This window comes from Aricia agestis, chromosome 2, assembly GCF_905147365.1.
Source record: "Aricia agestis chromosome 2, ilAriAges1.1, whole genome shotgun sequence".
NCBI classification, from domain to species: Eukaryota; Metazoa; Arthropoda; class Insecta; order Lepidoptera; family Lycaenidae; genus Aricia; species Aricia agestis.
The window spans coordinates 2,907,987-2,930,724 of record NC_056407.1 but is presented as its reverse complement, the minus strand read 5'-3'; the positions used below and the strand labels follow the sequence as shown (position 1 = coordinate 2,930,724).

At 39.2% G+C, this 22,738-nt stretch overlaps 2 protein-coding genes and 1 long non-coding RNA gene across 5 annotated transcripts in view; 2 read left to right on the top strand and 1 right to left on the bottom strand.

Moving 5' to 3' along the window:
- LOC121739642 (endoplasmic reticulum junction formation protein lunapark-B) overlaps window positions 1–16,649 on the top strand; it is a 25,732-nt gene extending 9,083 nt beyond the window's left edge. For 2 of the 3 annotated variants that reach the window (XM_042132152.1, XM_042132150.1), the window contains 8 exons: window positions 3,473–3,708; window positions 4,499–4,631; window positions 5,095–5,209; window positions 7,440–7,558; window positions 8,126–8,255; window positions 9,205–9,342; window positions 15,727–15,810; window positions 16,152–16,649. In XM_042132152.1, coding sequence (XP_041988086.1) covers window positions 3,473–3,708; window positions 4,499–4,631; window positions 5,095–5,209; window positions 7,440–7,558; window positions 8,126–8,255; window positions 9,205–9,342; window positions 15,727–15,810; window positions 16,152–16,231 — 1,035 coding nt within the window. In that variant the 3' untranslated portion in view covers window positions 16,232–16,649. The remainder of the gene's footprint in view (window positions 1–3,472; window positions 3,709–4,498; window positions 4,632–5,094; window positions 5,210–7,439; window positions 7,559–8,125; window positions 8,256–9,204; window positions 9,343–15,726; window positions 15,811–16,151) is intronic. The other variant, XM_042132151.1, reaches the window with a different exon arrangement.
- LOC121739648 overlaps window positions 16,549–22,738 on the bottom strand; it is a 14,827-nt gene continuing 8,637 nt past the window's right edge. Inside the window, exons 2-3 of the long non-coding RNA XR_006037482.1 lie at window positions 22,644–22,650; window positions 16,549–16,619 (exon numbers count right to left, since the gene is read on the bottom strand). This is a non-coding gene — a long non-coding RNA (uncharacterized LOC121739648). The remainder of the gene's footprint in view (window positions 16,620–22,643; window positions 22,651–22,738) is intronic.
- The window catches only part of LOC121739639 (NAD kinase 2, mitochondrial), a 24,809-nt gene continuing 21,831 nt past the window's right edge, over window positions 19,761–22,738 (top strand). Inside the window, exon 1 of the mRNA XM_042132146.1 lies at window positions 19,761–20,094. Coding sequence (XP_041988080.1) covers window positions 20,046–20,094 — 49 coding nt within the window. The 5' untranslated portion in view covers window positions 19,761–20,045. The remainder of the gene's footprint in view (window positions 20,095–22,738) is intronic.

Below are 22,738 nucleotides of genomic sequence, written 5' to 3'. Positions count from 1 at the left end.
TATCAGAAACTCTTACTAAAGTGTTAATTATGTAACTCAAAAATATATGGTTTACTATTCTTTCTCAATTAAGTAACATGCAAAGGTTCTTAGGGCCGCTGCCGAGAAACCAAAATATGTTACCTACATATAAAAATACAAGAATGTGTTATTTTGAAGTAAAAGTTTAGTAATGATTGAAATGCACTCGAGCAAATGCACCCTGAAACTGAAGTTACCTCTCCAAGTGGTAAGATTTATGAGTAAATTACACTACGTGTAATCACTGAATACGTTAACCACAACAACGGTATTTATAGAATGAGCGTCATCGATAAAAATGTGATGATATAATCGAAATTAGATTTGATTATATCAGCTTCTAAAGAGTCTGACATGAGACAATAAGGAGAATAGGGTATTATAGAATATAGATTATAGAACAACCTACGTTTTGAGGGGTCATATCCTCTTTAACCCCACCCTCTAAATCTCATAAGCGTCGACCATTAATAATAATAATTTCCAGAAACCGAGGACTTTATGATAGCTATTCAGGACCAGGTCATAGATACAAAAAATTATAGAAAGTTCATCATCCGGGATAACAGCAGGTAGCGACCACTGCAGTGCCTTTTTCAGAATTCGTCTAAATCTCAACTATTTCTGTACATACTACAGTCTTCATTATTTGAAGTCGGTACCAGCTAATTTTATCGTGAGTTCAGTCAATGTCAGAATATCTTAAGCTTTTGGGACTGGTACCGACTTCAAAGTAATGAAGACTGTAGTATGTACAGAAATAGTTGAGATTTAGACGAATTCTGAAAAAGGCACTATTATAGAGTAAGAGTTATTTAAATACGTTTTAGTTCATATTATTATTGTTTTTACCTTGGATAATTTTTTGTTAAAAATAATAATTTCACTCTTTTTAGTTATCCACAAGATAAGGCTTTATACGTAAATAACCACTACGAATGTTAACTATTCACATAATGTTACTGTAAGCGAAATTGTGGTAAATGCTTGCAGTTATCTAAGCGATGCTGCAATTTAAAAAGTTTTATCTTTAAAGGCTCAGGAGTTCTGTTCAGTGCCTTTGGACCAAGAGACACCTTCTTATGAACTTTCTCTTATTCGTAACATATGTTTAAGTTACTAGAAACAACATTTTAACCACTATGAGTCTTTTGATAAATTTCAAGGATTTCCCTCGATTGCTCATAGATCCCATCATCAGCTCACCACTTTCGTAATTATTATACAAAAACAAGATAATATCCTATACAACAACACAAGAATTATGGAAATCGGTCCACAAACAGCGAAATAATCATCAAAAACATCTGCTTCGATGCAAAATATCACGAAAAGCATCAATAATTGGGTCATAATGTGATGACCCATGGCATAATTATGATTTTGATGATGATGATAAAATAAATTGATGTGTTGGCTTATGCTTTCAGTTGTTTAAACAACGCCGAAATCCCCGAACCTGTATCTATAAGGATTCAAAAGCTCTGTTGGACACCTTCGGATCCAGGGTATAAGCTGGTGCGAAATCTTACTTTTTGGTAGCATTTATCTCGAATGCTTCAGAAAAAATTGAAATCACTATATGTTTCCATACAAATTTCAAGGAGTCCCCTCGATTCCTCCAAGATCCCATCATCAAATCACCACTTTCGTGAACATGGTACCAAATTCGAGTTAAACCCACAACACAAAAAGAATTTTGATAATCGGATCACAAAGGGCTGAGTTATCGTTGAACATACAAGAAAAAAAAAATACAGCCGAACGTATAACCTCCTCCTTTTTGGAAGTCGGTAATAAAATAGTTTACCTCATTGACATATCTATACCTAATTCACACAACCTCACAACCACACACACAAATAAACTAACCAAAAACACTGACCTCACAATAGAAATTAAAACGCAATGGAAAGTCAACACAGTCAAAACAATACCCATAGTCATTTCAACTACTGGCATTATACCCAAAACTCTACACACCTCGCTCAAAACGCTCAACATACATCCACTCACATACATCACCTTACAAAAAGCTGTCATCCTCAACACATGCCGCATCGTCCGCAACTTAAATAACATTTTACATTTTATATATGTGGTAAATGATGTGGATATCACAATTACTTATATGTATAGAGTAAGACTGTGTGTAAACGTATTTTATATTGTGATATTGTTTTTTTACCCTAATAAACAATAAAAAAAAAAAAAGTTTTTAGCCATTAACAATTAATCACCAATTCATCACATTACCTGAAGTTGTTTGGCCACAAGCCCGCAACTTTAGTAGAACCCTGCAAAGGAGAATAAAAACAAAAAAAAACATAATAATAATAGCCCACCCACACCGGTTTGTGACGGTGGCCGGTTTCATTGAAACCAGGCCGCTACGCAGGAGTAATTTTATAGTGCCCAAGTGTGTTCGCAGTACACAAGAGCACTCTCTATTCCTTTACTCACATAACCCAGTGGGACAGAAGACCGACACGACCGGCGAGAGATCAGGCGCAGGACCGACTTTTTACATGCCCATCCGACGCATGGATCATCTTACTTGTCAGACAATCAGGTGATCAGCCTGCATTGACACGTGCATTACACGTGAGAGAGTTATGCTTTGGGACGAATGGGCCGGCTCGACCGGAAAAATACCACGTTCTCACAGAAAACCGGCGTGAAACAGCGCTTGCGCTGTGTTCCGCCGAGTGAGTGAGTTTACCGGAGGCCCAATCCCCTACCTATTCCCTTCCCTACCCTCCCCTATTCCCTTCCCATTCCTACCCTCCCCTATTACCCTATTCCCTCTTAAAAGGCCGGCAACGCACTTGCAGCTCTTCTGATGCTGCGAGTGTCCATGGGCGACGGAAGTTGCTTTCCATCATGTAACCCGTTTGCTCGTTTGCCCCCTTATTTCATTTTAAAAAATGTCCTAACCAAACTTGGAAATAACATGTTTCCAACGCGGGAATCGAATCCATGACCTCCGAGTCAAGAACCGCGCTCTATACCACTAGACCACGGAGGCGTTACCGTCCCCACTAGTAATATAAGTATATCCTGTGAGACCGAAGATACGAGTTTCTCCTCATTGTAAGAAACTTCAACATAATCCAACTGGAATAACTGGCGCCAGATATTAGACGCTGGACGCGGATTGCCGAACCAGCCATTGTATATCAATGTAAATCTAGTACTAATATTATAAATGCGAAAGTATGTCTGTCTGTTCTCTTCACGCCAAAACCGCTGAACTGATTTTTCTGAAAATAAGTATGCAACTACTTTGAGTCCTGGGTAAGGATATAGGATTGTTACCGCGCGATAAACGAATTTTGGCGCAACGGTGTTGTGGGAGTCATCGCCGTCATCTAGTCTCACTAACTCATCAGATGTTTGTATTTATAAGCACTAGAATCTAGATAGACTCATAATCACCCATCCATTTCAGCGTAAGAAAACGACGACGGAGATCCTGGAGAAGTTGGAGATCAACATAAAGAGCATAGAACAAGATGGCGAGTACAAGGAGCAGAGCCACAAGCGCGTGATCGGCTACGTCATGGCGTACTCCGTGGGGCTGTACGTGCTGTTCGCGATACTGTACTACTTCATGTACGTGGGCCGCAGCCAGCACTGGCTGTACTCGCTCATGCACGCGTCCCCGCTACTGGTGCTGCCGATACTGTGAGTTTTTTTTTTTTAATTTTTGGGGTTGTGGCAAAGGTTTTGCGTTGTGCGACCAGGGTCTTGAATCTTGATTCGATTGGTGGATAGGTGTACGTCTCTGGATAGCTTGACCCAGACTTCAGAGGTTTATAGCCATCAGCCATGTGAAAAATATAAAATTTTTGTCATAGTAATTGTCCTGTGAGACCCAATAGTCAACAAACCGAAATCAGTTTAATAAGCTAAAGAATAACTTTAGCTTATTAAAAACTGTTGCTTCAACTATTACATAATACCACGTATACGAAGATTTATCTATTTCTTATAACTTGAGATACAATACAATAGAATATAGATATTAAACACGATACCGCCGTACAAGGACACAATACTAGATACGGTGAGAGGATATCGAAACGCAGTTACTGCTCTGAAATGTAGGTTACATTTCAGATAAACTTTGCTGAATTTTTTATGAACCGTACACGCTTCAGGGGAGATTTCTTTGGGCCTAGACTCTATAGGGCCGGGATGGTGAACCTTTTCGTATCAACGTGTCCTTTGAAGAAATCTTTCTGAAGAAGTCATAAATGTGCCATTCAATTTTTTTGTGATTCGGTGCATATTTCAAAATCTGCCTAATTTGGTGGTTGCCTTAAATGCAGAGGTGGATCTATAACATTGTTGGCGTTTTGCTTCCGATCCAAAATCCTGCGGATGGATTGCCAGATTTTTTGACTGTTTAGTATAGTTATTTTTTTTGTTTAGTAGAACCTTCCTGTACTCATATTCTCAACTTTGTCCACAGAGTGGTCTTCCTAAGATCTGGCATCTCCTGGTACTACAACTGGATGCTGAACAAGAACAAACTGAAGCTGGCCAAGATGAGGGCGGAAAAGAAGAAAATTCTGGAAGAGGTTATGAACACAGAGACTTACAAGGTGCAGTGAAACTATCTCTTTGTACTCAAACATCAGCGTAAGGCTGCGTTTTCACTAGAGATGTGTTGCGAGGAATGGGTTTTTGAGAACCAATAGAATCGCTTCATTGACGTGAGCTTGCCGTGACATCGCTCGGCGCGGCGATGCTATTGGATCTTAAAAAATACATTCCTCGCAACACATGACACATCTCTGGTGGAAACGCAGCCTAATGGCCAATTACTTTTAGGCGGTGTTCGCATACACCACTTTAACATGACGATAGAATATCTTGCTCATAACGTCACTGCAAACTTAAGGTCCCATCTACACGTTTTTCATGCTATAGCATGAGATACAACTGACGTCGATCATCGGCAATCGTTGTCGAATTTGGCCCGCCACCCGCTACACAACGTACACGTTTGTTATCCCTTGAATTGTTCTCTCAATTCTGTTTTTTTTAATGACTTAATATTTTCAGGTGGCGAAGGAGATCCTGGACAAGTACGGCAGCCCGGAGGAGCAGAGCAAAGCGCTGAAGCCGTTCGTGCCGTCAGTGAACGTGCCCGGTAATTCCCCTAGCACGACGCCCCCAGGTAGATCCCTCTCATACATCGCCTCCCTGCTCGGGCTTAGGGACCGCTACAACGGGTACACTCGCGTTAATAATGACTATGTCTAGATGCAGACGTGTAGAAGGGGTATAAAGGAAGTACAGTCGCGTAGATAACCTATAATAGGCACCAAGAGATCTCTCTTATATCGTACCTTGCGTGTCTCTCTTCTGGAATTTAGTAACGCTATAGCGGATACATTTACCTAGAAAACGATTACAGTATTTAAGTACAGACGCGTACAAAGCTAGTATCCCAATTACCAACCCTCATGAGGTGCCCGTAACGGTAGATAACCGGTAATGGTCACCGAAAAATCTATTTTATGGGTTATAAGATTATTATAGCGAGTACAATCGCGTCAAAAACTACACGTGTAAAGCGTACATGAGGTACAGTCGCATCGATAACCATTAATAGACGACGTCTAGAAAATAGTGCCATTCATGACAAAGTCAAAATTCCTGCCAAAAATTAAAATACTACGTTGGTGCTTTATTTGAAATCCTAAGCTTAGTAGTTACGATATTATAGTATATATCCATATTTTGAGTGCATTGTTGGGGTATTAACTTTCAGATATTTTGATAATGATTTTGTAGTGCTGAGTGATGTGCTGTTCTTATATCAAGAATTTATTAGGTAATGTTTGGCATGCCAAATGTCTTTAGTATAAGATAACTATTCTTACATAACATAATATTATGTAAGATAATAAATTATAGTTTATAAAAAGTCATATTAAAACGAAATTTACTAGTTATAGTATAAAATCTTGCACAACTATTAACCAAATTATATTTTGTAAAAAACTTTAAGATTTTTAAAAAGTTTAATATATTGATATTAAGAAATATTCTATGAATTATTATTTAAGAAGTATTAGGGTGTTTGTGCACTACACGGAATTTTACCGTTCGGCGTGGCGCGGCGTCCCGATTTAATGCACAAACACCCTTAGGCCTACTTTTATCAATCTTGGTATTATTGCTAATCCTATGTAAAATATAATGTCTTCCCTTTCATATTATACAATAAACGCAAAAGACAACGTGATATTATTTAATTCACGATTAACTAATCCTAGATTGGCCTAAAGCTATAAAAGATTTAGTTAGAAGTTACATTAATTAATTATTATTATAAGAGAAAGCATTTATACGTTGATACTCAATTAAACTTTTATACAAAGTTAATTTTTTATTGGATATCCCTAGCACTATATTTAGTCTTCAAAAAAACCGAAAAAAGGATAAAACAGCTATCGGGTAAAGTCAAAAGTCCTCTTTTCATATTTCGCCAGATTTTTGTAAATCATGGATCATATATCCCGCACGGTTTGACTTGTCATATACCTCTGTATATCTATCCCATCATCTTGTGATTTTGGCCCAAGTGCGCCAGTATTAGTTAACATTAATCGTGGATTAAACCCACACTGGTGCAACGGGCTTTAAAATGTTTGATTGCGAATCACAGACATTGCTATGAGTTGTGATGATTGTTTGTACTTTTCGACAGTTAAATGTTCATTTCAAAAATGCATAACATAATTGTTAGCAACTCATATTTCGTACAAAATAACTTGAAGCAGATAGTATAAGATGACGTTGAGAAGTATATCTCCTAATATAATAGAAGACATAAATAAGCTCTTTCAGTGCGTTTAGAGCTGTCTTACTCCTGAAAGGGTGTTATTGCCAACGACATAGGTGTCAGATTGGAATAAAATTATCAGCAAATCCAATTATTTGAGTGGGTGTTGGACGTTGGTATTATAACTTTTTAAATAATTGTTTTTTTTTTCATCGAGAGCTGGATACGAGCATTTTATTCGTTCATTATCTACGTGAATTTTGTTTTTAAATTTTAGTGTTGTAAATATGTAAATAAATTTAACAGATTGTATCGCAGTTTGTGTTTATTTTGTCTCAAAGAAGAATAAAAGCTTAGACGAGTGTCTGTGTTAGACTCACTAGTCCTAGCCTAGGCTACTGCTAATTCGCTCATGATTTCAAAGAACTGTCCGACATTTAATCCACGGTCAAGTTTAATCCAGATTATGGAAAGTGAGCCTTAATGTCAGTAAAAAATAAAAGTAGTCCATAATATAAAAAAAAATATATCACCTCATATCGCTGCAAACCGCGATATAATCTGTGACGTTCTTTTTTTAATTTATAATCTGGATACTAGCGTTTGCACCTTCCAGCGACGCCGGGGCAGCTTCGACAGCGGCAGATGGCGCTAGCGTCCTCCACGCCCGTCAGGAACATGAATCTGGTGCCTGTCAATACTCCCACCGCGCTTTACAAGGGACCACGGTTACGGGTAAGTGGAATGAGATTGTTTTTTTTTTTAAATGAGCTAAACTGTAATAAGTGACAACGGACTACGTGACATATCATTTCAGTAAACCTCAAGTCGCTCTATTGCAGTATACCTACCTTGAATTGAAATTGCTAATAGCCACTCATAGCTGTAAGATCGCTTGGTAAGAAATGGATGGAAGGGCAATGTTTAATTTGTAAGCCTTTCTGGTCGGGTAGATATTTACACATTTTGTATTGTAACACTTTCGCCGATTTCCTCCTTCAGTTTTAACGAGTGATTAAAGTTATTATAATAATACTAGATGACGCCTGCAACTCCGTTGCGCCAAAATTCGTGTATCGTGCGGGTAATGTACATTTTTCCCTAAAAAGTATCCTATATCTTTGCTCGGGTCTTTAAGTATCTCCATACCAAATTTCAGCAAAATCGGTTCAGCGGTTTGGGCGGGAGGAGGTAACAGATAGAAGACGGACTTTCGCACATTTATAATTAATTAGCATGAATCATGTATAATGATGTAGGCCTATAAGTGAATTCTTGTAATGAGATGACAATATGTAACAGTCGGACCAGCTGCCGCGGCCGCTGGCGGATCGGAACCGCTCGGCGCTGGACAAGGTGGTCGACTACCTGCTCAAGGACGGGCCCAGCCACCGCATGGCGCTCATATGCAGCGAGTGCTTCTCGCATAATGGTCAGTTGTATATTATACTAGCTGTCCCAGCAAACGTTTCTTTGCCATATAAAGTATTTCGCCCGTAGTATTTTATTGAAGTGACTAAATAAGTATGTCACCATGGAAACGTCCATCGCTAACCCGTCGCACAAACAATGGTCGCCGTCAGTCTCGAGTTGTAATAATTTACTATTATTTATTCAACAAATGCACTTGTCAATGTAAAAAGTACCTAATAGCCGATTCTCACACCCACTGAATATGCATATAAAATTTGGTTAAAATCAGTAAAGCCGTTTCGGAGGAGTACGCGGCCTAACATTGCGACACGAGAATTTTATATATAAGACTGTACACACTCGATGAGAGCATCTCGCCGACATCCTCGGCCGTATATGCTTGCTCTGGTTTTCCTCGCGAGAGCCAACGACACGAGGACAAGAGCGCCGTACACACTCGCGCTCGGCCTATCTCGAGGTGTCTCGACGAGGGTGTACAGCCGCCATTAGCAAAAACCCCTGTAGAACTTCAATCAGCGCCTGGCGATTCAGGCTTCATTCCGACGTTTTAACTATCAAAAAACAATTTAAAAAGTTCAAATGTCAAAATTCTCTACACTCACACTCTAATTAAAGTGCTAAATAAATGCCTAAAACGTTTTCCAGCAATAGAATATTGACCCTTGTATGTAGTGCAAAATTTTCGAAAATCTAGTAACTATATTTATTTTAGCAAAGCTGTGGAAGTAATTTCTGTTATATGTGTCTGTATGTAACCATCACCAAGATCACTTTAAAAATATAAAAAAGTAACTTTAAATGTCGCCCTATAATGCGACAAGTTGCAGGTAAAGGAGAACTGTCAAAAATTGCTTTTTTTGTATGATGGCGGCGTTAGTTCCTTTTTTCGCCTCGTTTATTTAAAGCCTCCTTGCACTATATTATTATATCAATGTGTGTGTGTGCAGGCATGGCGATGGAGGAGGAGTTCGAGTACGTGTCGTACGTGTGCGCGTACTGCGGGCGCATGAACGCCGCGCGCAAGCAGCGCCCCGCCGCACCGCTGCTGTCGCCCCGCCCCCTGCCGCTCATGCCGAGAAACGCCGGTCAGTAAAGCTTCGTTTTATGTAGCTATGGTTTTGCAGTCGGTGCTTAAGGCCGGCCGAACATTATAACACGCGAAAAACATACCATCCTCATCACCTTGATGAGTGGCAGTCTTTCACGTCTTTCACGGTGCGTTTTTCGCGTAACTTTCTGCCGCGCACTGTAAAACTCTGGAACGAACTGTCACCAGCAGTATCTCCGGACCTATACGACCTGCAAACCTTCAAGAAAAGAGGGTATTCCCTCTTAAAAGGCCGGCAACGCACCTGCAGCTCTTCTGATGTTGCGAGTGTATATGGGCGTCGGTAGTTGCTTACCATCAGGTGACCCGTTAGCTCGTTTGCCTCCTTATTTAATAAAAAAAATAGAAATTCTGATGCCCGCCCGACCACCACACCGCACACCTATTAGAAATTTCCTTCCGACGAGTCCGAGCTTAGTACAAAATGTATAGAGAGAGCGCGTTCCGAATTCTAGATCAGAAAAATTTTTGCTATCCGATCGACGGCATCTGACACTCATCCGAACCGGACGTCAGACACGTCTAAATTCTGATAGTATGCGGGGTCCACAACAAAACATATGAGCAGAGTGCGTTCCGGCGGGCGTCCGAATTTTTTTGATCAGACATTCTTATAATATGCGGCCGGGGTAAGTGTGTGCACAATATAATTATTATAAGACTCTACCCTCCTTAACTTTCTTAGGCCCACTTGCGCCAGACTGGGTCAACACGGTTAACTCTGAGTTAAATTATACTTCGGAGTTAAATTCTCATCATGTCTTGCACCACCAAGAGTTAGGAGTTAACCTCGTGTTATTTTTTTTAATTTTTAACCCACCGATGTCGGAGAGTTAAATCAACTAACTCTGGTTTAGTAACATCAAAACTGAGATTTTTCGGTTATGACTTATGTACTTTGTTGTGTTTAGTAATAGGTACCGGTTTTATTTTGTGTTTAACCATGATAAATGATCAGTGGTGGTTATCTGATGATGATGAAGAAATTATCGAATACATTAGTTCGGACTCGTAATATTACAGAAGGATTGTAGAACGGACCGATCTATTTAGGGTCCCGTATGTACTCACAAAGAGACAAAGATTTCCATCGAAGATTTTGCCTAAAAAAAGAAACTGTTCTCTTTTTATTAAATAAAATTGAAAATAATTGCAATATACAAATGAGCATAAAAAGTAATTCCCTACCAAAGTTTAATAATAATATCATTGGATCAGTGCGTCTTTAGTGAACTCCTTTATAAATAGGCAGACTAGATAAACATTGGACACAAGTGTTTCTTCCCAATTTTTATCATTTTTCGCTTAATTTATTTGCACAAAATATCACAATTCACAACACAATGCGACATAGAACTACGTGTCATTTCAAATCTGACATAAGGAGATAGCCTTATTTAAAGTACTGTGGATCGAGAGAGCAGTACACTTAAATTATTCAGCATTCGCTCTATCACATTTGGCTGGATGTAAAAAGAATGAATGAACATGACATAAGCCCGGGTTAGTTGACTCTGGGATAAATTCTTCTGGTGCAATATGTGGTATGAGTTAAAAATTAAAAACGTCAACTCTGAGTTAGTAAGCCCCGGGTTATTTATTTAACTCAAAGTTTTGGCGCAAGTGGGCCTTAATCAATAAACCAATGGGACGGATCGGACGAAGTTTAAAAAACCGGCCAAGTGCGAGTTGGACTCGCCCCTGAAGGGTTCCGCAGCAGCAATAAGGTTTATTTCTATGAAATTAAAAGGTTTTTGATTTTTTTTTGTAAGAAATAAGGGGGCAAACGAGCAAACGGGTCACCTGATGGTAAGCAACTACCGTCGCCCATGGACACTCGCAACATCAGAAGAGCTGCAGGTGCGTTGCCGGCCTTTTAAGAGGGAATACGCTCTTTTCTTGAAAGTTTGCAGGTCGTATCGGTTCGGAAATACTGCTGGTGACAGTTCATTCCAGAGTTTTACAGTGCGCGGCAGAAAGTTACGCGAAAAACGCACTGTGGAAGAATGCCACTCATCAAGGTGATGAGGATGGTATGTTTTTCGCGTGGGACGATAGCGAAAAGTTGAAGGTGGTATGATTCCGAACAATTCCTCAGAGCACTCCCCGTGATACAACCGATAGAGGATGCAGAGTGAAGCTACATCTCGGCGTAATTCCAGGGGGTCCAAGCTGTTTGAAACACTATGGCAGTCAACAATTCGAGCAGCCCTTCGTTGGATACGATCCAGAGGGAGCAGTTGGTATTTTGGCGCCCCTGCCCAGAGATGGGAACAATATTCCATATGTAGAGCTGTAGGCGTTGGTCCGGACTGAAGTACTGTCTCGCTCTGTTAAGAACGCCAAACTTCTTCGAGGCTAATTTGGCCTTACCCTCAAGATGATATCGGAACTGGACTTCGCTCGATATGTTGACGCCAAGTATCTCAATGCTAGGGGAGATGGTTAAAGATGTGCCCTCGAAACGAGGATAAACGACCATTGGTGACTTTTTAGTGGTGAACGCGCAGACTTATGTCTTGGTGGGGTTGAATTGGACTAAGTTACGTCTACCCCATTCAGAGACCTTCTCCAATGAATTCTCCACCTTAGACACAAGTTCGTTTCGACTCTCAGTGACATTTTGCCGAGAAATATTAGGGGAGCCGGTATATACAGCATCACCTGTACTATCTGTCCGCATAGCAATGAATGCCGTTGGTTTGTAATAGGGTTGCTGAGGATTCCTCTTCCTCTTCCTCATAATGAGGAAGTTCCGCAATAATTTGGGTTCCTCAACCGTTACCGCATCCTCATAAATAAAAATACAAAAATCCTCTTCCGCTATCGCTTCCTCCAAATTTAAAAGGAATTTATGAGGAATTTCACTGTGCATGCGCGTCGCGTATCTAATCATGGCAACGCACACGCCAGAGCGCGATGCTGGACCGAACGGGCGAGCGAGACCTACCCTCTCGCCACCCGCGCTGTTCCTTGCTTGTTTGTTTTAATTTTATTGACATAATATAGCAAGAAATCAAATTATTAGATTATTCGCACTGCGTGCGTTTCTGCGTAGTGCGTACACGCGTAAACAAAACAACGCTTGTTTTGTTTACGCGTGTACGCACTACGCAGAAACGCACGCAGTGCGAATAATCTAATAATTTGATTTCTTTTATCGAAAATCGAAATGAGACCGAAGTGTAGTGCTATATATATTTTTTTTTTAATTTGGTTCACAAAACAAGATACAATTCACAATACATGCAGTTATAAATAATAGAGTATAAAAATGACTAATACTAGGGAATGTATCTCTCTAGGAAGTGAACACAACATGCACATAACAAAATAAAAGAGTTGTGTCAACTAAATACTAAATTAAATACAGTTACAAAAAGAAAAGGAAAAAAAAAGACAGCCATTACCCTAACCGAAGATGCCCATAAGAGACTTTTTAGAAGAGACAAGAGAACCAGAGAATATGTCGTAAGCCGTATTGATAGCATTATAAGATGAACATATCAGGGGTTCCCAGACTTTTTTTGTCCACTGCCCACTTTGAGAACAAAATATGTTTAAGTGCCCCCATTGTTTCACCTACTTTCTTTTCCTAATTTAAATTAAGGGGCTTTTGCCACAAATTTGTCGCTAATATTAGCCCCTCCAGCCTCTACAAAATTCCGCCATTTTTTCTGAGTCCCACACTGCCCCCCTTTAGACTTTCAGCGCCCACAAGGAGGCGTAATCGCCCACATTGGGAAACGCTGTACTATATGGACGTACTTCCTCTTCCGCTTCCTCATCCGCATCCTCTTCCTCAAAAAAATATCCTCTTCCTCATCCGCATCCTCTAAATTTGCGCGTGACAATTCCTCTTCCTCCTCCTCATAATCACTTCCTCAACAACCCTAGTTTGTAACATGTCATTGATATGCAGTATGAATAGAGTAGGCGATAGCACACAGCCCTGAGGGACACCAGCATTAACAGACTGAGTTTCCGAGCATTCGCCGTCAACTACGACCTTTATGCTTCTGTCTGCTAAGAAACTAGTGACCCACTTACATAATTTCTCGGGCAGCCCGTATGATGGAAGCTTTGATAGCAGCGCTTTATGCCAAACCCGATCAAAGGCCTTCGCAATGTCCAAACTAACAGCCAATGTTCTCCCTTCGACTCAATTGCCTGAGCCCAACGATGAGTCAAGTATGCCAAGAGATCACCAGCCGAGCGACCCTTACGGAACCCGTATTGTTTGTCGCTTAGCAATCCCTGGCCGTCCAAGTATCGAAGAAGCTGGCTATTGATAATGGATTCCATTATCTTCGAGAAGAGAGAGGTTATAGCGATTGGTCTGTAGTTGGAAGGATTTGAGCGGTCACCTTTTTTGGGTATCGGGTGCACCAAGGCTGTCTTCCAGGAAGCCGGGACGATGCCAGTGGAATAGGAGAGCCGAAAAAGACGCGTCAAGACCGGAGCCAACTCCGGAGCACACGTTTTCAACATAATAGGCGGGATTCCGTCAGGCCCACTCGACTTTTGGATATCAAGGGAACAGAGGGCTTTTCGCACTGAGCGCTGATGAAACCGAATATCCGACATGATGCTCGTGCATCGCGGTATTCTATTAGTTTCTGCCCCCCGTCATCCATGGTCGAGTTTGACGCAAAGAGCTTGCCCAGAAGATCGGCTTTGTCTTTTGCGTCCTGGGCCAACGATCCATTTCCTACGTGTAGGGATGGTAGTGTTGGCTTGCAGAAATTTCCTTCAATAGCTTTGTCCAGAGACCGGAATGCACGGGTTCCCGAGGGGAGGCACTCAAGTCTCTTGCCAATTCTATTGACGTGCTGTTGCTTTGCCCGAGTAATCTCTTTCTTGAGGGACCTAGAGGCAAGGTTGTACTCCTTTTTATATGTGCTGGTATTTAAATCCCGAGCAGACACTGCGTTGGCCCAGGATTGGTAAGCCTCCTGCTTCCGGCGAGAAGCTTTTTTGGGGGATGAACCAAACCAGGGACGAAATCTGCCGCCAATTGGCACTACAGAGGTCGGAATGAAAAGTTCCATCCCCTGCATCAACACATCGGCAACAGTGTTGGCAGTGTTGTCGGGATCATCCGGCGAGAAGCACACGTGCCCCCAAGGATAGGATGCAAAAAACGACCACATCCCATCCCAGTCTGCTGACTTGTAGTGCCACACACGACGGTATTTAACAGCGCGCTGTCTTAACACCGTCGTAAGTGGCACAGAACTCCTAACAAGGCAATGATCCGATGAAGCAAGTGGTGCGGTTACGGATATTTGGTAGCCGTCAGGATTTGAAGTCAGTAGGAGGTCCAACAAAGAAGGATTCTGACCATCCACATCTGGGATTCGCGTAGGCGTAGGAACCAGTTGTGTCAAGTCGTTCGCAAGGGCAAAGTTGCAGACAGATCTCCCCGCATAATCAGTTTTACTGGAATTGAGCCAGTCGGCGTGGTGGGCATTAAAGTCGCCAAGTATTATGATCTCTGCGGATGGGATCTGCTGCTGCACAAAATCTGAAGCAGCTTGCAGGTGCTCCAAGAGTCGGTCCGTCTCGGGGTCACCACTATGGGACCTATATAGGCACGCATAGACGCGAGGGTGGTCGTCGCAATCTATGCGGAGCCATAAGTTTGATAGGTCCAAAATATTTTTATATTTCAGTTGATTTAATGAAATTTACATTTAGGTTTACCATTTATAACGTATAAAAAACTACTTGCTAGATCTCGTTCAAACCAATTTTCGTTGGTAGTTTTTATAGTAATGTACATGTACATATCAAATTATATATTTTTTTTTAGAATTATCATGCCCCTACTTTAGAAGTTAAAGGGGGGGGGGACACATTTTACCACTTTGGAAGAGTATCTCTCGCAAACTATTCAGGTTAGAAAAAAATGATATTAGAAACCTCAATATGACTTTTAAAGACCTATCCATAGATATCCCTCACGCATAGGTTAGACGAAAAATCTTTTTTGTTTCAGTTGTACCTATGGGGACCCCTAAAATTTTTGATAATTTTTCCATTTTTATATCTTAATGCAGTTCACAGACTACATCAGCTACTTACCATGTTTCAATAGTATAGCTCTTATAGTTTCGGAGAAAAATGGCTGTGACATACGGACGGACAGACAGACAGACATAACGAATCTATAACTACGGCTACGGAACCCTAAAAAGGGTTTGACAAATAGTTGTCACACTCGCGCACGAAAACGTTCCGATCACGGTATTTACGCTGACCTGTAGAAACAGAATAAGTAGTGCAATAATATGTCATTGTATGCCAACAGTAGGATTTGTGGTAAAAACTAAAAAATAACTTTGATAATTGTTTACAGCGGGAAGCGGCGACGAGTCGTCGGTGGCCAGCTCCGGCAGCGACAGCGAGGAAGACAAGAGAAACGAAGTCACGAAATCATGCGGTGAGCGAGACGATATTATGTCTTTCTATCTTTGTCCCAAGCCTTTTGAGGTGAGACCGCACTAAGCGACACTGCAGCAGCAAAGCGGCGCGACAGTTCATGGCCAAATATTCTTTGTATGAAATCGTAATGAGCCAAGCCGCACTACGCGGCAGCGGAGCTAGGCCACATAAAACGTCAGAAACTCAGAACTATAGAAAGTACAATGCCGCGGCCCGCGTCTCTCCGCTGCAGCGAAGTATCGCCTAGAGCGATCACACCTTCTAATTTCACGACATCTAAGTAAAAAATCGTTAATTAGGTGTCTAGGATACACGTTACTAATAAAGATTTTTTTTTAGAATCTGAAGGGGATTCCCCTCGACCGACCCCCATTCCCAACGGGGACGCGAAAACGGAACAAGAAAAAAAAGAAGACTGAAATAATTGTTGTTATTAATTTTTGGTTTTTTGTAACGCGAACATCGATAGTGGTTTATTAATGTTGTATGTTTGTAAATTAATTTATTATGGGAGAGTTTAAATGTTCTTTTAAAGTGTTACAAGGCTTTAAATGAACGTGGACGGGGCGCTGCTGGTAAAGGACAACTGTCAAGTACATGTAAAAAATGGCGGTCTTGTATGATGTTAGCGTTAGTTCCTTTTTTCGCTACGTTCATTTAAAGCCTTGTCGAGCTCTAATGGATAAACAATAGGTACGTCATACGAGTTAGTTATTTTTTGACAATTTCGAATTTTTATTCACGAATGCGTGAAAGCAATAATGTTACATTTTCGATAATATTCTACAGATTAAATAATATTTTAACCTCGGAAAAACAAATCTTTAAAAAAATTCAATTAAGATTTTAGTATACAATAATATCCAATAAAAATATTTGGTTAAATAATATAAATATAAATGTTTCATAATAATTTGAATATGCGTTTAAAAACTTATTCCAAATACAGTATACTTTGTGCACTATACATCCTAATAAAGGACTAGCGCTCTTGAGCATAGTGTTAAAGTGAGAGGGCACACGCGAGTGACGGAGATGGACATTGTTGTTGAATTAATAATATCGATTATGAAAATGAGTGGAAATTTAAGTCACTATTGATCTGGTCAAGAAATATGTAAGTTATGATAGGTTTTGTTTTTAAGCTTCTGGGAATAGTATTTTTTTTTGTTTTTTAAAATATTTGTTTCATCTAATGTTTGGATTTGGATTTTATTTAAAAACTGATGGGTTTTTGCCGTATAGCTTACATGACAGTGGTTTTTATCAAGGTTGGCGGAAAAAAAAACGATACGGGGGTGATAGGTAATACCCGTGTTTTTGTTAGAAATATGATTGATACATCCTCGCAAAATATTCTCTTACTTCATTTTAGATTAAATATGGTTTTATAACTATCTTCGTCTACTGTCTAATTTCTATAGAAAAACCAGGCCAAAGTCTTGCATTTCCTCATTATCTACAAATGCTTCCAATACTCCTAAACTAAGTTACTTGTTTGTAGATATAACGGAATTTTTATGATTTTGTTTGGTTTTGGCGTGCTTATAAAATTACGAACTATCCTTTCTAAACGATGCTGTATACTAAAGTCTGGTCGCTGGATATAGGGAAATTTCAAACACTACTCGTCTCTTTCTTTTCGTTATGTTAAGTTGTGAGACAAGTCAAGCTAAAGTGCGACAAGGCTTTATATGAACGTGGACGGGAGCGCTGTTGGTAAAGGAGAACTGTCAAAAATGGCGTTTTTGTATGATGACAGCGTTAGTTCCTTTTTTCGTCACGTTCATTTAAAGCCTTGTCGAGCTGTAGCTCGTTTTCAAAAATTCTCCATTTTCAGTGACCTGACTTTATTAATAATTTTAGTTCAGATACTCTAAGAATCTTTGTAGATATAAGATTAGTTAATTTAAATTACATGTTTGCTGGTACCTACATTTTAATAATTGTTTTACACATACAGAAAAAATAGCCAAACGAAGCTTTCGCTTGTCTTCAACTGGCCAACTCAATTACGTGTAGACAGAGCAAAATAGAATTATCCCCACTATAAGTCGGGATAATTCGGATTCGGATTCAATCCAGTTTATCCCGACTATAAGTCGGGATAAACTGGATTGAAATAGCGGGCTTACACTATTTCAATCCAGTGATCCAATCCAGCGCTGGTTGCTACTGGAATACTGAAGACGGGTACTGGAATGCACTGAATTGTATTCCAGAGCCGTTTATATTATTCCGGTAGCAATCCAGCGCTGGATTGGAATAAGGTAAACCGGCCATTACGTCGCCTTGCTCAGCGTCTACAAGATATTGTTAAGGTATTTATTAAATTCGAGCTCACATTTCTATGCCATGTATAAACTAATGTGCAAATAGCTTTATAATTAACATCCTCTATCCACAAACCATAGACAATTTAGTCAGTAGTAACAAAGTTGCTGCCAGGTACTTAATGTTATTTATTTCATAGTTTATTTATTCTAAATCATGTTCACTTGTGCACTTTTATTTTGCAGACTATAGCAGTTTTAATTTATACTAATGTAAAGATATCACATACTTTATGTAGCTGGTTAGCCTGAAAGTAATTTGTTTCTTTGTAACAACTTATTTGCTGCAATTTTATTAATCTTTTGTTTTCAAAATTATCTAAGCAAATGTGATCTTAAATGAAAAATGTAACAACAAATTTTCTGTCGCCCGGTAGAGATAATTTTTTAAAAGGACCTATGGTACTTATCTCTTTTACTCGCACACCAAAATATAGTTAAGTCTTGGTCATTACTGGGCCTGTGAAAAAAAAATGGCGTTAAATTTGTGCGCTTGTGAAAGAGACAAGTAGTGTTAGCCCTTTTCAAAATTTATCCTGTTCGCTGAACAAAATTTGTATTTTTTAAACTTTGATAAATAAAAAATGTCGATGCGTGTGATAGTGTTCACTGTCTTTGTTATAATTTTAAGTAAGTTTATCTATTACTAAGTATTTATTTCCTTGTCGTTTTTTATTTTGTAAAAATCGATGAAGACTTAATATACAATTAACACAATATGGTTATGTTTTATTTTATTTATTAGTAAGTTATTAAATTAATCTATAGTCCGTCAAGAAAGTGAAGAAATTAAAAAGTGGCAACATCGTAGTGACATTCCTTTCAAATCAATCTAAGAAAAAAGGATGACGCTACGATGTTGCCACTTTTTAATTTCTTTACTTTCTTGACGGACTATAAATATATATGTCGCAGTCATCTGATTATTCTGCAATTCAATTGAATGACTAGCACATTAATTAAATGAAACCGTTCAATTGAATGACTAAAAGGACAACTAGTCAAGACGTTGACTGTGACGTTTAACGTCTTGTCTTGACTTAAAGTCATATAGTGAAGTCGTAAGCGTGTTTACACAAGGCGACGCAGCGGCAGCGTTTTTCGCCGCCGCGGCGCCGTGTGTAAGGGCAAATGCCAAATAGAAACAAGGATGCGTAATGGAGCAGCACCGCCGCGGCGGCGGCGCTTGTGTGTAGACAGCCTTGAATAAAGATTTTGTGAGATGAGGGACGAGGCGAGCCACGAGCGTCTGTTCACACTCGGCCCTCGCCTCGTCCCTGGCCACGCGACTCGTACGCAAATGTAAATGGGCTATAAGAATATTGTTTTCCCGCCATAATATACTCGACAGTCGACACTGGCCATGGTTATATAGCCGAAGTGCCACAATAAGAAAAAAAACTATTTTTTTGACATATGAGCTTTGACAACTGACATTTGACGGTAACAAAGGGTGTGTTCTGAAACGTAAGTAGTATACGGCACAGAGTAATTTGACCAGATCAGATCAGATCAGATTGGATATCACGACGTCAGATACTATTAGCCACGTACTGCTTGGAGTTAGAAACAGCCAAGAATTCTAGTTATTCCGGAATCCGGATTTCGCCTTTCGGTTTTAGAAAGTTTACTTTAATTTTGTTATTTTTATCAACTTTATGACTTGATTTTATAAAAGAATTAAAAGTAAAACCGCTTGCATACGAATAATGTCAAGATAAGTTCAGTAAAACGCCATTTTGACGAGGCAAAAACCATTATCAGCCAAGCCCCTTATTATTAGTGCTAATTTAGTTCAATCAATTTATTACGGAGACAAACACGTACTTTTGGTGTCGGTGATAAGATTACCAGTTGCTGTTTAATTTTTTGTGGATAACATATAGCTGGACTATACAAGATGTCTGTACTAAGTAATTTCACCGTGTCTATAGCTAAAGGATTAAGACGTAAGTATACTTAATTTATTGTATTAATAAACACATTTTCTACCCTCACAAACATTATGATAAAATAGGAGAAATAGATTTATATTTGTATAACTACATACCTACAATAAGTATGTCTTGTACACATTTCGGGAAATATTTTAATAAGAAATAAGTTATTTGCCATAGTCATTATTTTGACATCATTTATTTAGTTACTAGATGACGCCCGCAACTCCGTTGCGCCAAAAATCGTTTATCGCGGTGGAACCGTACATTTTTCGGGATAAAAAGTATCCCATGTCCTTTCCCGGGACTCAAAGTATCTCCATGCCAAATTTCAGCAAAATCGGTCCAGCGGTTTGGGCGTGAAGAGGTAACAGACAGACAGACACACTTTTGCATTTATAATATTAGTATGGATTATCACGTTATATTGTTTTTACTGACGTCATTATTTACATTAACACTCAACTAATTGTAGAACGGCTTTTTCTGCACATTGAAGGACAGGTTATTGTTTGTTGACCGCAGCCTACTTCATATTATATTACTTTAAAAATGCATTTTAATTCATTCAGAATATTGCAGATAGAATAATAAAGATAATGTAGAAATTGAGTTGAGTTAATAGAGAAAGTAGGGCTCAGGATTGTGGCACTAATTGGTTATTTGCCAATTATCATTTAACAAATTAAAAAAATATTTCTTTTTGTACTATTTTATAATGAGAAAAGATGCACTTTACATACTCATTTCAATATTATCTATAGATACTTTAAATGTTCAATGTTTCAAATAAGGAAATAGGCATTTACACTTGATACTCAGAGATAGATAGTAATAAACTGCATTTCTCACAATTTCCTGTTTATCAATTATTATGATTCTAATTACAGATTGTTTACTATTTAATCATCATTACTAGGTTGACAGTCATAAGGTCATTGTGGTATTGCGGTTTAATCTCACTTTATCTGAAATTCTTACTCGTGTAGATGATTGCATGCTTAGTGAATCAGAAATTAAGTCTGGATATAAATAAATAAACTAACATAAAACAAAAAAAAAAAAAAAACAAAGAACTGTGGTACTCAAAAGAAACTAAAACAAAGGGGCATCTGAAATTGATAATGGTGAGATGACACAAATTTTAAGACAGATCATGTAGGAAACCTTTCTCTTTATGAAGATAAATTAACAAGACATAATACTAGGAGCAAACATTAAAAAAAACAGTTTGTTATAAAAAGGGCCACCTGCAGTGAATGCCCTGCTATATTTTGTTGCCATGAATATAAAAGCTATTTCCAAAAAAAATACTGTTTCTTACATCGGTTCTTCTCACTGGGTTAATTTATGAACCAGTGGTTGACACCAGTAGATAATGTTCACAAAAAATATTGAAAAAATTTATGTTTGAGTTTCTGGCAAATGTTCATATTTTTATGCTGTTATGGTGACAAGTCACTAGAGAATGTCTCACGCTGTAACGTGGTCATGTGGACAGGCCCGACCATACCCCAGTAATACTTACTTTAAGCACTACCACTCTTGAAAGTAAGAAGCCTGAATCTCTACATAATAGAAAAACAGACTGGAACGGTTTCCGTGCTTACATCAAAGAAAAAATTAATCTCAGGATTCCTCTAAAAACACCTAGTGACATTGATGAGGCTTGTAAATATATAACTAATCTTATACAAGTGGCTGCCTGGTCCAACACACCCTCAATAAAACATAAAGACTATAATGTACAAACCCAGTCATCTGAAATTAAATCAAAAATAGCAGAGAAGCGCAGACTTCGGAGAATATGGCAGACATCCCGACTCAACTTAGACAAAGAAAAACTGAACAGAGCCATAAATGAGCTTAAAGCAATGCTCGCTGAGCATAAGGACAACACTCTTAAGACAATCCTCGAAAATCTTACAGCATCTGGTCAGGGCAACAATTCTCTCTGGAAGGCCACGAAACATCTCAATAAGCCTCAAGAGTCGTTTCCGCCTATAAGAAAACAGTCCGGTACAGAAAGATGGGCACGGACTGATGAGAAAGCGGAAGCATTTGAGCATCACTTATCAGAAATTTTCACCCCAAATGAGACCTTAAGTGATGATGCAGATCTTGACAGCGTTTTGTCTCAAGATATTCAGTTGTGCTTGCCACTTAAACCTACCACACCCAAAGAAATATACAGGGAAATAAAAGCCTTAGACCTCAATAAAGCTCCTGGTTTTGATTTAATAACACCTAGAATACTGAGGGAACTTCCAAAAAGTGTATCACTTTTCTTACCTGCCTGTTCAACTCCATACTGCGGACCTCACACTTTCCTAGTTTATGGAAAATCTCACAAATTGTTATGATCCACAAGTACGGCAAGCCACCGCATGAATGTTCTTCGTATAGACCTATTATAAGCCTCACTCCTGTTCTCTCCAAGCTATGGGAAAAAAAAATCTCATAGCTTGGAGAGAACAGGAGACATCCTCACAAGAGTCATGGAGCTTATGAACGATAAGGATATAATGCGCCAACACCAATTTGGATTCAGAAATGGGCACTCCACAACTGAACAAGTCCATCGCGTATATCACGTCATAAGACAATGTCTCGAAAATAAGAATTACTGCTCAGCGGCCTTTCTAGACGTGCAACA